Below are 14835 nucleotides of genomic sequence, written 5' to 3'. Positions count from 1 at the left end.
TTCCATCCAAAGATTCTTTTTATAGGTGACTCAACAAACAGAGGGATGATGTACTATCTAATAGAAAGAGTGAATAAAACTCTGGAGGAATGGCAAAAAACTCACGATGTTAAATGTTATCATAATATCAATGAGGGGAAAACATTTGTCAGTTACTCCTACTATCCCCAGTTCTGGATGAATGCAAACCAGAGACCAAGTTTCGAACAAGCACTGGAACAACTGCTGCACAGGTACAGCCCAAACTCTGTTGCTGCCTTGTTTCTATTCTCATTCGATTTGCAAATGTGCTCAACATATTTTACAATTAAAGTCAATAAACAACCACAACAGGTGCAGGCTGCACTGTGTGGTTGAAAAATAGTAGAAAATTACATGAGGCCTCTGATCAGGATGCCAGATAGAGTTCATTAAAATGCAATGCAATGCAGTTAAAATGTTTGCCATCTGCTTTAAGGCAACATGTGTTGTTTTCCCTTTCTCTGTTTCAGATCCCGTCCCCTGGAGAACACAGACCAGACTGTATTAATTGTAGGTGGTGTTCAGTGGCTTAATTCTAATCACCTCCAAATTATCCAAAAGGTGTTGAGCAGGTAATGTTATGCTCTTGGTGTTATTTCAAGCCTTGATATGATAAATTAAGTGAAACGACTTAGCAGAAAATTAAATACAAATATTCAATCTGTTTTCTCATGAGTGTGCACTTAAATTACATTAAAAAAAAAAAAAAAAAGTGTCTTTTGATGTGTCTGCTAAGTAAAATGTATCCTTTTTTTTTTTTTCTTTAATTTGCCAAACAGGGAAAATCTATCAAATATTCTGGTAATTATCAAATCTATAGGGATGGGTTTTCACCTCCCAGTGGATGGAATACATTCTCTATCACAGGTAAGCTCCAGCATATTTATAGTGCATTTTCATAGAATCATGGAAAGGCCTTAAAGATCACTTAGTTCCAACCCCCTACCATGGAATGGGGCACCTTCCTTTAACCAGGCTGCTCAAAGCCTCACCATCCAGCCTGTCCTTAACACTTCCCAGCAGAAGGCATCAAAAGCTTCCCTGGGCAATCTGTTCCACCGCCAATTTCCATGGAAGACTCCTTATTTCAGTCATAATTTTATCTGGTCAAGATATGTTACAGCTGCTGCTGAGAATACTTTAAGTGGATCAAAGAAAGAATGTTTGCTTTTGCACACATTCTTGCTGGCATGGATTCAGCTAATTTGCTGTATTTCATGGGTTCTGCCATCATTTGAGGTGCTGCACTCAGTCAGCCAACCTAGAACCAGAAGCTCTGATAGGAAACCTGGTGCCAAAGCTGAGAAACTGAGCTGGAGACAGGCAGATTGCTCCTCCTGTCACATCAAGCATAGGCTCTCTATAAACCTAGCTCAACCAACCTATGAAGTCATTGCAGAGCAGCTGGAATGCACCCATGAATCCAGCCTGTTGTTTGTATGTTAATCAGATCTTACAGTCAGTTTAAATCATGTCCAAAATGCAGAGCAACAGAAGGACTTGTTTAAATGTGCTGTGTAACTCATTCAGTTCAATATCTTTATTTACAATTTGAATGGTGGTTTTCTATTGAGTACATATAAAATACCTGGAATAGAGAGGTACCACATGGGAGAACAGAGTAAGTTGTGCCTACCAGCACAGCCTGTAACACTCCAGCTATTCGTGAGTGTTGAGAACATTATTAGCTTTTGTACTTTACATACAGCACTCTTATCACACTTGGGGACTGCCACCCATGTCTTTTTTGCAACCATAACACACTGATTTATCTAGTTACTTACTGTTACTCTCATCCTTTCTACTACCTAGACTACCCTGTCAGATTTTAGGCATTCTTTCCCTCAAAGTTAGTACCATCTGACTTTTCTCTACTGAATGTCTTCTTACTGATTGCAACTATTTCATTAATTTATCCTGCTGATCACATCAGGATACTGTAGGGAAATAGTTGGACTCAACATGAAGAAAATTTATCATAGCTCCTGCCATAGTTTTCAGGGGAGTTCAGTCCTAGAAGGAAGAAGCAGAACTTTGACTGAAGGTTGGTGAGACAAGAACAGAAAGAGTACTGCAGTCTTCTGAGGACTGTCTTTTTCCTGTTTCTCATTCAGTAGTTTATAAAACTCCAAAAATCAACTACAGTGCATAACTGACATTCTTTTCTCTTTCAATATTGAAATCATAAGACAAATTACCCATGTGGTTTGGGTACTCTGGACTTCTGGATTACTGCAGCTACTCTTAAAGCCCTTCTGTCTTCAGTGTCAAATCCACTGCCTTGCCAAATTCATGGCTAACCTTTTTTCTATTCCCAGCCTTCCTGCAATATCTTGAGAAATAATAATCTGTTCTTCAGTGTAACTATTTCTAAGATACCCATGACCCTATAATCCTTTTTTCAAGCAATGGGCCAAAGGGCTTTTATTGGAAAATGTTTTTTTCTTTTATAGGGACAATTTCACCATTTGTTACTGACTGTTTTATAATAGGAATTTTTTCTGAGCTACAGCTGATATTAGCTAAGTATATATTAAAACCAATTGTCAGAAGTTATATTTTAAATATAATCAAATTCCTTCCATGAAGGAAGCTTCACAACTATAGAAAAGTTACTGCTAACTTGATTTTTAGTTTAGATCTTATTGAAATCAATGTGGTTTGTTGTGTAATTCAGAGAATGTTTTCCAGATTTTCTCTAACTTCTATTGTGCTGCAAAACATGTTCTAAGAAATTTCTGCAAAAATCTTCTACAGTAATTCATGTCTGGAGTATAGAATAATTGCCCTGTTCAAACTGATGCTCATTTCAGTTGCAGAATAAGAAAAATCCTATAAAGAGTCTTTCTAATGAGACTTTGCAATATTTTGTCTGAAATACAGGCAGAAGTGCAAAACTTGTGGAATGAAAACTTGGTTATTCTGGATACAGCAAAAAACTTTGGCTATGAAGTTGTTGACACCTTTCTCATCACCATGGGACGTTACAAAGAATTCCTGCAAGGGAAGTGTGGCTGCCATTTCCATGAGGTAATAGTTCACACTAATATAATTCCCAGGTATTTAAGAGAGATTTTAACTCTCAGGTCCTTAGAAGCAAAATTATTATTATATTACTTCCTATGTATTATATAGCCCTACTGCTCAGTTTATCTTTTTGTCATACTTCAGGCTCACAGGTTTATGTCTTAAAGCCTTCCTAGATGAGCATCTCAGCAAGCCCCCACCTCACAATAAGTACATTTAAAATGGATCTTAACACTGAAAGAGAAATCTTATTGCTGTGTATCTACTTGCATGAGAAAAAGTTGTCTAACATAGTCACAGTGACCAACCATACATATAGTTCTATAGGCGAAGTATACATTGCTTATTATACAAAGTATAAGATAGTTATTCTTACTCCTGCCCATATTTTTTTGTCTGAAATCTGTAGAAATCCTGTCTTGTTTTATAACTGCTGGACTGGTGAGACAAGGATGTGGTAAAATACATGAGTAGGGCATCTGAGAACATATTCTTCTGTTCATTAGAAGTTCTGGTAATCACAGAATCTTCACGATATATTAGAAATTACAGTAGTACATGGATTATATAAGAAACAAGTTAGCAAACACGTTTTTTAAATCTAGGCACAGAATCAGCCCAGAGGCTGCCAAACCAGTGAAAGTTTGAAAAACAAGGTATTTAAAGTTTTCTTGGTTTCCCCTAGGATGTATTTTGAGTACCTGGTGTGCCTTTTTATAGTGAGTGCCACCAGACCTATTCCTGTAGCTTCCAACCAAGGTCTTCCTTGCACCCCTAACACCAACCGGTTAGCCACTTCCCAGGTTCCTGTTATGAGTGTTCAGTCTGCTGAGAATACAAACATGTCATTTGTTGCCCCAGAGAAGACTTGTGAATATTGCATTACTCTCTTTGGAAACCAGAAATAGTGCTGAGGTATGAAGAAGGCTCGTATTTTTCCAGGTACTTAGCTCCTGATTCCCAGTAAACAATATTACTTCAGTGAAAATTGGAACTGTGCACTTAGACATCATCAATAACCCTAAGCCTCTGTTGATAAGACAGAGAAGCCTTCTGGTAACTCTATAGGTAAAGTCACATTTAGGTCAATAAGAAATTGCCTGTGATGCTACAAGCATCTTCATTCTTATGAACTGAATGTAGATGGTCTGTTTAACAAAAGACTTGGAAAATACCACAGTTATTTTCCATTAAAATCTGTGTAGGACCATAAAATTTGAACTGTCATATCTTTCAGGAAGATTGCACTTCCTCTGTGTGATAAAAGAGGGATGAGAGGAGTGAGTTCTTTCATAGAGTGAAATACAGAATGAAAAGCAATTATTACTGGCAAGTTAAACTGGAAAAAAAAAAAAAAAAAAAAAGAGTTGCAAGGAAAGGTGTCTCTTTGAGACCAAGAGTTAATGAATTTATGATGTTTAACAGTCAGCTGGGGATTTTGAGACAGTAAGAAAGTATTCATTGGAAGAAATCTAGGAGTCTTGTTACTGACTAGAATTATGACACAAGCAATTTGATGGGTCATTTAGAAGACAGAAGTCCACAAGTTAGTTCTTGTGGAGAGAAACCTAGAACTTTTTTTAATTTGAATTATCAAAAGTGCATAAAAAGGACTGTCTCCCACACAAGTGAAATATTTGCATTTTTCCAGCATGAATTTACGGATTTGTTTTCTGTCAAAAAGAATTACTTCAAATGAGGGAGACCACCAAGTGTTTCCTGAATCTCTCAAAAGAAGGATAAAACCCCTTTGCTTATTTTGCCAAGTCACACCAGTTTTTTTCTAAGCTTTACTCTTGGCCAAGCCGGTTCCCAGGACCTGGACATATGCAGGGTTAGCACATAAAATATATAGGGCTTCATAGGTATAAAGATGGGCTGTGACACAAGGAATGAAGTGGAAGCACTAATTTTTTGCCATGAAGAAACATCAGGACAGCTATGATATATTTTCCTTAAAGATCGAGAAAAAAGCAAAGATGTAAAAATAAAGTTTGCTTCATCAAACACCCACATTATACAATGAAAAACAAAATATAATCTGGCTAATTAAACCTAGGAGTAGTGAAAAAAACAAATTGAAATTCGGTGGCCATGAGAGAAAAATTTGAGCACAGGCTCCAGAGTGTCCTTATGGTATCTGCTGTCCAAGGACTAGCATAAGAAGCTTAACTATTTTCTTGTAGCCACTGAGTTATAATTTGTTCTTTAAACCACCCCTGTCACCTTTACATAAAGCAGAATTAAAACATTAAGAACTATAAGGCTTGCTTTTTCTTCTGAAATACACAAAGATATAATATCAGGGATAGTCCATAGGACAACAAATGTATTCTCAGACAGAATGGGGAGACAATCAGCTGCTACTGGTTGGGACTCTGTGTCAGTATGAGGCTGTCTGGGGCTGAGGATATGTTTGGGACCATTATCAGACACTCCTGACCTCACATGCAGGTTTCTGACTCGGGCTCCTCAGCAGCTCACATTTTCAGCCCATTGCCATGGCCTCTGTCCTGCTTTGGGACCAAACACAGCAGGTGTGGTTAGTGAACCAATCCTTTAATCTGCTCTGCTCAGTATGTGGGAGAGGCGCGAACACAGCTCAGTCCAAATGGAGCTGTGAACAAGGGAGTAAGTCACAGGGCAGGTATTTATTCCAAGGATAAATAGTCCCATGGAGTAAATGCCTCTCTGTATTTCACACAGACAGCTGTGCGGACCCTTTTTTGTCTAGAATCCAGATGTTGGTGTCTTCATGGGTCATTTCTGATGCTTACTGTTTCCACAGAGCTTTTGAGTGAAATTAAGATCTTCAAAGTGAAATATTCCAGATGCTTTGTGTGGAACAGGGTGCAAAACAGCAGGGTGTGATCAGCATTTCTCATGTACTTCTCCACCATTTTGTATCAGCTCCTGTGTACATTTGGCTTTGCTTCTCTGCTGGAAAAATCTCAAAAGAGTCTATATTTCTGGAGAGGATCAGGGGAGAATTTGCCTCGTGGAGCTTTTGTTAATGAGGCTTGAGAAACCACTGTTCCTGAAAGAGGTGTAGATGTGCCTAGGACATCAGCCCCCAAAACACAGACGTGATCCTTATAGAAAGCAAAGTGAAAGACCCTGATGCTTTTGATACCTCATTAGTTTTAACAGTTTTGTCATCAGTTTATTTCTGCATCTTGGCAAGCAGTTTACTCTAGGAAAATGGCATTTTGCCTCCAAGGACAGAGACAAGAACACTGTAAAATCCCAGAACTTTTCATGTTTTATGAAACCAGATGAGATGGATTAAACCTACTGCTTTGTACTTTCACTTTCTTTCTCTTAAAATACTGTCCTCCTAAACTCCTGGAAGACATCAGACCTCTGTAAATGCCGTCTAAGCTAAAGCATAGCCATGCAGAAACAGTAATCTGTCTGTTCTGCATGGCCAGAAAACAAGAAATAAAAACATTCAGCAGTTCTCATTTAGTTCTTGCTAACTGGTCACACAGAAAGTTATTTCCCCTGATTGTCCTGATGAATTATTTGAGTTGCCACCAACCCACTTCAGAGGGCAGCACAGACATCTGCATCTCTATAGACCCTACAATTTTTGCTCAGTTTGCCAAGGGATCTGGATTTACAAGGGAATTCTCCCAATCTGGGGCAAAAAGTCTTGCTTAACTCTGGCACGTCCTGCCCACACATGCTTCTAGTTCTGTGCACACGTGCATACCTGATCTTTTAATTACCTCATTCTTTACAAATTCTTATGGAAAATAGATTGGCCAGCAGTTATAAAGACTTTCATGGAACCTACTTTTTTATTCAGTGTTATTTCTTACTGTAATGGTAATAAAATCATGATCACAACACAGAAACCAGCAACTTTGGGATTTTGGTATCTTAATCAGTTTTTGGCTTCCTCATGAACAGTAGATTGCATTCCTGGGAGATTATGCCTAACAGGAATGTAGTTTGGGTGATTGGTTCAAGGTGGCATCGTTTTGAAATAGTTGTAAGATCTAAGGCATTAATTTAGAAAAATGAACCTGCAGTAATTGCATGAAAGCATGTAACAGCCCTTGGCTTAGCTGTATCAAATTGATCAGAGGATATATTAATTTTCTACATGGATAATTCCTGGTCTTTTTTTAGTTCAGCCAGCTCCCTTGTAGCTGCTCTGCCCAGTCTTTCAAGCCATTGCACATGTTATTCCTTCACTCACGTTTAATTTTGTATGAGTTGTTTAATTTATTATGACCTTCACTGTGTATGAACATTGTTTCTGATTTTTCATTTATAGTAAATATAAATTATATTATTAAAAATTGATATGCTTCTGCATCTATATATATATGAATATATATAATACATGTATTAATAATAATGTATAATTAATGTATAATAATTAATGTATAAAATACATGTAATATATATATATATATTTAGTAAGACAAGAGGGCATGGTCTTAAATTGTGCCGGGGGAAGTTCAGATTGGATATTAGAAAGAATTTTTTCACGGAAAGGGTGATCAGACATTGGAACGGGCTGCCTGGGGAGGTGGTGGACTCTTCGTCCCTGGAGACATTTAAAAAGCGACTCGATATGGCACTCAGTGCCATAGTCTAGTGACTGTGGCTGTAGTTGATCAAGGGTTGGACTCGATGATCTCTGAGGTCCCTTCCAACCCAGCCTATTCTATGATTCTATGATTCTATGATAATTAAGTCTGCTGGGATTGCTATGGCAGGAAAATTGATGAAAATCAGAGCTATCAAGTCAACATATGTTTACTCTTTTAAAAATAAGTTAACCATTTGTACACTTTTCTGTTTTCTCTGGATTTACCACTGCCAGTTTGGGATCCTCTATCCTGCATCTGTGCAAGGTTCTGAGGTTTTGCCTCTCTGAAATAACTTCATTATTCTTTGGTGTTCACTGAGTTGGGACCTTCAGCAACTCACAGGAGACCACCCCTCAGTCATTATGCTGCCGACAACCATACCTTTTACCATCTCCCTAGTTAGTCTCACGGGCATTTGTTTATTCCCTACAAACTGAACATGATAATCCCAGAGTTTTATACATATCTGGGGGGTGCAAGGAGGAGCATTCTTCTCCATTAAGTTACTGAAGCACAGTGTGGTTATGTCAGTGTGACGCCTTAGGGAGAGGGATGTTCAATAGCACTGTAACTCCTTTCTTGGAGAAACATGGCACGCAAGTTTTTTTATCTCAAGATGGAACTGGGCCAGGTTTGCATCAAGACCCGAGAGTGAGAGATTCTCACAGGGCTCACAGCTGAGAGACAGCACATGTCCTTCAAGTGTTTGGAATCAGAGCAGGATTTAAACCCTCCTGCAAGTCAGGGCGGTCCTGAGTTAATATTTTTCCCATGGTAAGTATATAGGCAAGTTGTTAAGTATTAATTTTCTGTTTCAGACAAATTGTCCCTAATAAAGAGAACAGACTCTAATATACAAAGGCATTACCGAATTAGCCAACTAAGTATAATGGGCCTATACACACAGGTTTCAAGGCTTAAAAAAATAAGATCACGCACTTCAAATTAGTATGCAGCATAGCAAGTTGCCCCAGGACCTGCTTTGTGGAGAACTGTCTCAGCATTTCTGTACACACAGCTGTGTATTCTTCTAGGTGCAGGCAGAAAGCACTCACATATGGCACTTCTTTTGCAGGTGGTGAAATCCAATCCCTCTGAAGAAAGCCAGCACTTAACAATGACATTATCAAGGCACTACACACTGGGGAAATATTTCGGCAGTCAAAGCAAACTATCACAACTGCACAACTATGCAACAAATTCTCAGTCCCCGTATCATGTCCGAGGTCCAATCAATCAAGTTTATTCTGAAATCCTTCTCAGCAGGCTCTGTGCAAGTAAGAGAGAGCTTGTCAGCACATAACCTCTCCGGGATGAAGCACTGGGACTTGAGCTGTGCCACTGCCTGAGCAACAATCCAAGGACCACGGTGATTTTATGATGTGCTTCCCACCTGGCTGCACACACACCAACAGCACTTGGAACATGTAGCATTTTTCCTAAAACATTATGAAGCCAAGATATGCCATGGCAACTGTGATGTCAAAATGGAAGATGGAGGGACGTAAAGGAGAGAAGAAGGGAAGCTACTTGAACTGTTGCTGAAGACTAGAACAGCTGTAGCTCAAGCAACTGTATATTAAGGGAGGAATTTATACACTTGAATGATTTGGAAAGGACTTTAGCTCTTTCACACTATCTTGTTTTCTATTTATAGAGACGCTGTAATATTTGAATGTATTTAGAAACTGGCTACATTCCATTTTAAAGAGTTTTATTTTATGTGGATGTTCACTTCAATATCAAACCTTTTATGTTTAGGTACTTGATTTATATAATTTGAAAATTTCTATTGGTATTTAACTGATGATGTCAAGTTTTCAAATCTAGTGTTTTTAGTGAAAACACACCCTTTCTTTGATGGAACAGATATCTACTCTATTTCTTGCATGTTCTAAAGCTGATATAGAGGTAGATGAATTAGATTTGAGACTGATTATAACTCTCTTAAAATGTAATGCATAAATATAGTGAATATGTTAACATAACCTTATTTATGATCCCAGTTTAGGAGAGTGTCCATGTGCCAGAAGATTTCTGAGGTATGTGCTTCATCATCTGCCTTGGTTTGCAAGGACATATTCTTCCTTCATGGAAGTTCCCTTTCTTTTCGGATTTTTTTATAGAATACTTGCCAATGTGTGAAGACACAAAAAAACCCAGAAGAAACATCCTCTTTGCAAATAGACATAAGAACTTTGGGGTCTGGTTTTTAATCTGTTATCACAAGTGTGATGCAATGGAGTGGGAGCAGAATATACTTCCTGCATCTCATGCTTGGCAGGGACGAGACCTTCTCTGAGCAGTAGTTTTGTGTTGCAGCCCAGCTATATCATGAGAGTTTTAGTCCTAGTCTAGGTGGAACACCAGAAAGAGGCTTCACCACTATAGGGGAGAACTGTCTGCTCATCCCCCACCACAACACTGACAGCCCATTCGCTCACAGCTGGGGTGCCCAGATGGGAAACCAAACATGGTCCATGTTTAGCAGCTGGGTGATGGATAAATGATGGCAGAGAGCAAAGCCCCCTGGGATTTTCCAGTTATGGGCTCCTATTAATGAAGTCACAAAGCTGGCAATCGGGCCACTGGTCTGCCTGACTAGAGAAAGGAGGCACAAGAAAGTAAACAAGATCTTCCTTGCTCTGTTAAATGCTTCCCCTTCACAATTTAATATATAATCTTCCCCCAGTGTTTACTGCCTTTGGGAAGGAAGTCTCAAGAGATGTTAGGGAAGAAACAAATTACAGTCCAGAACTAATCACCATCTTATTGGCCTCAATAGCACAGAGAATTTCTGCCCTATATAGAAACAGGACTAGAAGCTCATGACACCACATTGAGGATTTGCCAAAGAACCATAAACTCCACACAGTCTCTTTCCCCAGCTAAAGTATTGTGAATTCTTTTAACTTCAGATAAGTGGTAATAAGTTGGGAAATTCTCATGCTCTGGGGAGTCTGGCTTACCTAGAATGTCAGAGGATCCTCAAAAAGAGGACCTGGCATATCTGAGTCAGGAGACTTTCACTATATTGACAAAGTTCCTAATTTAGACAAGAATATTACATTTAGTGAGACAGTGTGAATATTTTTGTTTCTCTATAATATGCTGCTGCTGTGCTTACAGTGAATGTCCCTGAATTTCTATGTAAGGTTTTCCCTGGCATGGAGCTTTACATGAAGGAGGGGTCAGCTACTGTGCATAAATACTGAAAATGTCAGTATTTGGTTTTGCGCAATACGATTCTGTAAGAAATATAATTGTATGCAAATTATGCAATATATACTCTCGAGTCTGGAACTCCAGGGCTGCACATCCTGAAGGATTTAATATCATGCCAGCATTAGATACAAAATGCAGCCAGATGTCTTAGGTATTAAGATGATCAATGATAGGTGTATTAAATACTGCTTCTGTTAAAATATTTTTGTAGCTCATTTAAATCCGCATCCATTTTTATTGTTCTGTACACAAATATTTTGAAGACAACAATTGGGGTTTTATTTTTGTTTATTTTTTAATCAAAACCTCTAGCTGAAGCATCAGCTACAATGATGAAAAGGAGAGGGCTGACTTTATTATATTGTAGCTGATATCAGCATATTGTGCAATTCATCACTTCTCGTTTCACCACAAAATGGTTTACATGTGCTATACACCCAAATGTCTTAACGTTTTCCAACTCTTTATATTTTTCAAATGTATCAAGTTGAAAATTTCCTATGTGTTTTCTATTTTTATATGTCTATGTACATATATATATGTCTGTACAAAGTCATTGGTACAATTTGATCTTTATTTTAAAAAGTTCTTTGAAAAGGTTTTTCCAACACTATATATAATCCATTCAATTTTAGGAATAAGCAAAGGGAATGCAGACTAGAAGAGGTACCAAAGCACATTTTTCACTATTCAACTTTAAAATGTATCTCCAGAGATTCACATGGAAGCATTGCTTGCTCCTGCACACAAAAATTTACAGATTAAGAAAATAAAAGAATTATGTTTGTATTCCAGTCAGAGCACATGTTGCTGACGATGTTTTACTTCAGAATTATCACATCTGCTATGACATTTTGCCTGAATAAGCATTAAAGTGTTCCTGCTATATTAAGACTGATTCATTATGTAGCGGTTCCTCCCCCCCTCCCCTCCCATATGTTTATTTTAGTCCTATTACTTACCATTAAAATAACAAAGGACCTAATTGTCAAGGTGAGTTCCACCTCCTAATACAGACAGGAATGATCCTGGAACTGGTGGTAAGGTTGAAATGAGCAGAATAGGGAACAAGTACACTGAAAAGTGGTGTTTCTGCTCAGCATCTTCTCAGCAGCACATGGAGTTTAGAATGAAACCAGGGTTACCTTAAGCTACAGGTAGAGAGAGTGAAACTATATTAAAAAAAATAAATACCCTGATATACAAAGAAATAATCTCAGGGATTATTGCATCACTTTACACTTCATCTGAAGCTGCAGTACTGTGTATCAGATGAGTTGTAACTCTATCTCTCATGCAACTCCATAGATATTGCACAATGATTTGATTTCTTACCCTTGAAGGGTTGATCACCACACGACCAAGCCCCTCTCAGTGGATCTCTTTGGAATAAATGGCTAGAACCCAAAAGATTTCTCTGTTTGTAAGGGAATGCCTTGACAAACAAGCTCTATCATTGGAGATGATATATTTCAAGTAGCCTTGTTTGACAAGGAACAAAAAGAATGATCTACATATACTGTTTTTATGCTTGGTATTCATTTGAAAATGTTAATCTTTTACAATAATCTCTTTCACACCCCTAAATATAAAGGCTTTCTTTTACTCTTCTGTGACACATTAAAGGGACATCAAAGTCAATTTATTTGCTTAGTGGGTGGGGTAGTGGGGCATCCAGTTACCTCGAAGTTGAAATAACCACTAATAGTTATGCTTCTGTTGCTATGCTGAGTTAAAAGAATGCTTTGAAGAAACAGATATGTGTGATATTAAGTTGACTACAGTCCAGGGATCTTTCAGATTGCTTTTTTAGAGTAAAGCAATTTTTAGAGGTGCAGTTAGCTATCTGGCATAGAGTCAAACTTCTAAACAAGCCTCTGTAGGCTTGCATGAAAAATACAGTCTTACCTTTTTATTTCCCAGCTAGCCCAGCATCTGTCTTGTTTTACCTTGCTGTTATGACTATCCATACCTGCTCTCCTCCACTTAGCCTTCTTCCTGATAACCTTAGAAATTCCTATTTCATCTTAGAAGGAATTTTTGGAGACCTGATCATTCATTGTTGCAAATTCAGGCTGAATCTTCAAGATATCAGTGTTGCTACCTTAATGTTTCTGTCAGCTCCAACAGCAAAAGATCTATTAAGTGGTAGAGCACACCTCTTCTCTATGGCAGTGATTTTCTCTGATAAATTTAAATCAACTTGTCTTTCGTTCAGTACTGAGTGTTCACTAGCATTTAGCTTTTCATGAAGCTTGTCTTTACCAAGCTAAACTCCATCCAACTTTATCCACATCCAAACTATGGGCATCCCTTCCTGCAATCCCTTAAACATGTCTGCAGCCTAGGCAAGAACACTATGTTAAGCAGTCCTGAACTGAAGATGAAGTTAATTCTTAAATAAAACCAGAACTAGTGTCCTTGTGAAACACAGCAACTACTCACCATCTCCTTGATATCCTACTGTAATGAGAAGAATTCAGTCCCTCTCAGCTGAATCTCAGACAGGAAGGTCTTTTCTCAAACTTTTTCCCCCTTTCTTGCCTTCAAGAAATAAAAGGAGGCCTCTTCTCTCTCTGCCCACTCCCACCTGACAGGGTGAGATGAGCTTACATTTGCACTGCAGTAGGCATTTCCCTCATATACCTCAACGTAGGGACAAATTTCCCACAGCATATGATGTTTTGAATACTGTGGGGTTTTTTATCTGTCTTGAGCAGTGAGAGGATATGCAGTTAAAACAGCCAATGCCAGGCTCAGTGTCTGCCAGAGCTGCCTGCCCCAGTGCTGCTCTCAGAATGTCAGGGAGAGTCTAGGAGAAGACAAGACTGCAGCTCCAAAATCCTTGAGTGGGGAATCAAAACACCTCCAATGCCTTTTGGTGAAGTCAGGGTGGTTAAAAAGATCTCACTACACATCAAGTGGGTGAAGGAGCCCTTCAAAGTCAGTCAGTTCTATGGGGTATTGCCAGTGTTTGAAGACAGGATCTCTGTTTGGCAGAGTTTCTCCCTTTCTGTGTTCTGAAAAGACCTTTTATTTTTTCTTCTGTAATTGTCTTTATCAACTTCCTTATTTCCAGTATGAATCTCTGGGCTTAAGGAGCTTAAAGCAATAATTCTGCTCTTCCCAATAATGACTGTGCAGCTCCCCAGGTGGTAGTCAAATTTTCTTTTACGTCAGAGAAATTTTATGATTTCTTCAGGCTTTAGTTATAATAGCTTCAATGGCTTTAGTTATAATATATTTAATGCCCCCAGTATATTTGAAGGAACCTGTTGTCCTCTTTTTATCCTAATAGGAAAGAAAACACTTTAAAACTTGAAAATCTGACCTTGCAAGTCATTAGGCAAAGCAGCACCCACCATAACCTAGCCCAACAACTGGCTTCCTTTGAGATAAAGAACAAGAGTCACACCTTCATGTATAATAATGTGGTATTGTCTCTTACAAAAGTTTGTACTGGGGTGATTACAGTTTGAAGGTAATTTGTGTGGACAGATAGTGTTTTGGTTTTTTTAATCTCAGGGCCTTTGTTAGCTCTCTTTATAGCAAATGGTCTCTATTAGCTATTGTGAAATCCTGTATCAACATCCTTAGTGCACTGTGTCCTGCCCAGTCGTTATAAGACATACATACAAAAGGATTTACTGCTGATGGTAAAAGGTTAAATCACAACAAGCCTTCCTACTCCACCCATGACCAGTCCTTAAATTCCACATTGTGTCATTGCTGTGCAGTAACGAGGAGCCTGGGTCTGGTAGCTCTGTAATGCTGGCTGTCTGCATGGCTCCTCCATCTCTAGAACAGTGAAATGCTGAAGCCTTGACAAGGCTATCAAAACAGCAAACTTTTGGCTATGAGATGCATAAAACAGCCTGAGGACATACTCAAAACATGCCTGTTGGGTCAGGTTCAGCCTGGTAGTCAACAATGGCAACTTCTAGAGATTATTTCC

The 14835-nt window shown here is 38.5% G+C and overlaps 1 protein-coding gene across 3 annotated transcripts in view; it reads left to right on the top strand.

The window, feature by feature from the left end:
- The window catches only part of CPED1 (cadherin like and PC-esterase domain containing 1), a 139516-nt gene extending 127744 nt beyond the window's left edge, over nt 1–11772 (top strand). For all 3 annotated transcript variants that reach the window (XM_030447225.1, XM_030447206.1, XM_030447217.1), the window contains 5 exons: nt 13–233; nt 492–593; nt 801–888; nt 2905–3051; nt 8731–11772. In XM_030447225.1, the coding sequence (XP_030303085.1) occupies nt 13–233; nt 492–593; nt 801–888; nt 2905–3051; nt 8731–8958 (786 nt within the window). In that variant the 3' untranslated portion in view covers nt 8959–11772. The remainder of the gene's footprint in view (nt 1–12; nt 234–491; nt 594–800; nt 889–2904; nt 3052–8730) is intronic.
- The last annotated feature ends 3063 nt before the right edge of the window (nt 11773–14835 follow it).

The sequence above is a fragment of the Calypte anna genome, chromosome 1, assembly GCF_003957555.1.
Source record: "Calypte anna isolate BGI_N300 chromosome 1, bCalAnn1_v1.p, whole genome shotgun sequence".
In the NCBI taxonomy this organism is placed as follows: domain Eukaryota; kingdom Metazoa; phylum Chordata; class Aves; order Apodiformes; family Trochilidae; genus Calypte; species Calypte anna.
The sequence above is the reverse complement of the archived record's forward strand: the minus strand, read 5'-3'. Positions and strand labels throughout refer to the sequence as shown.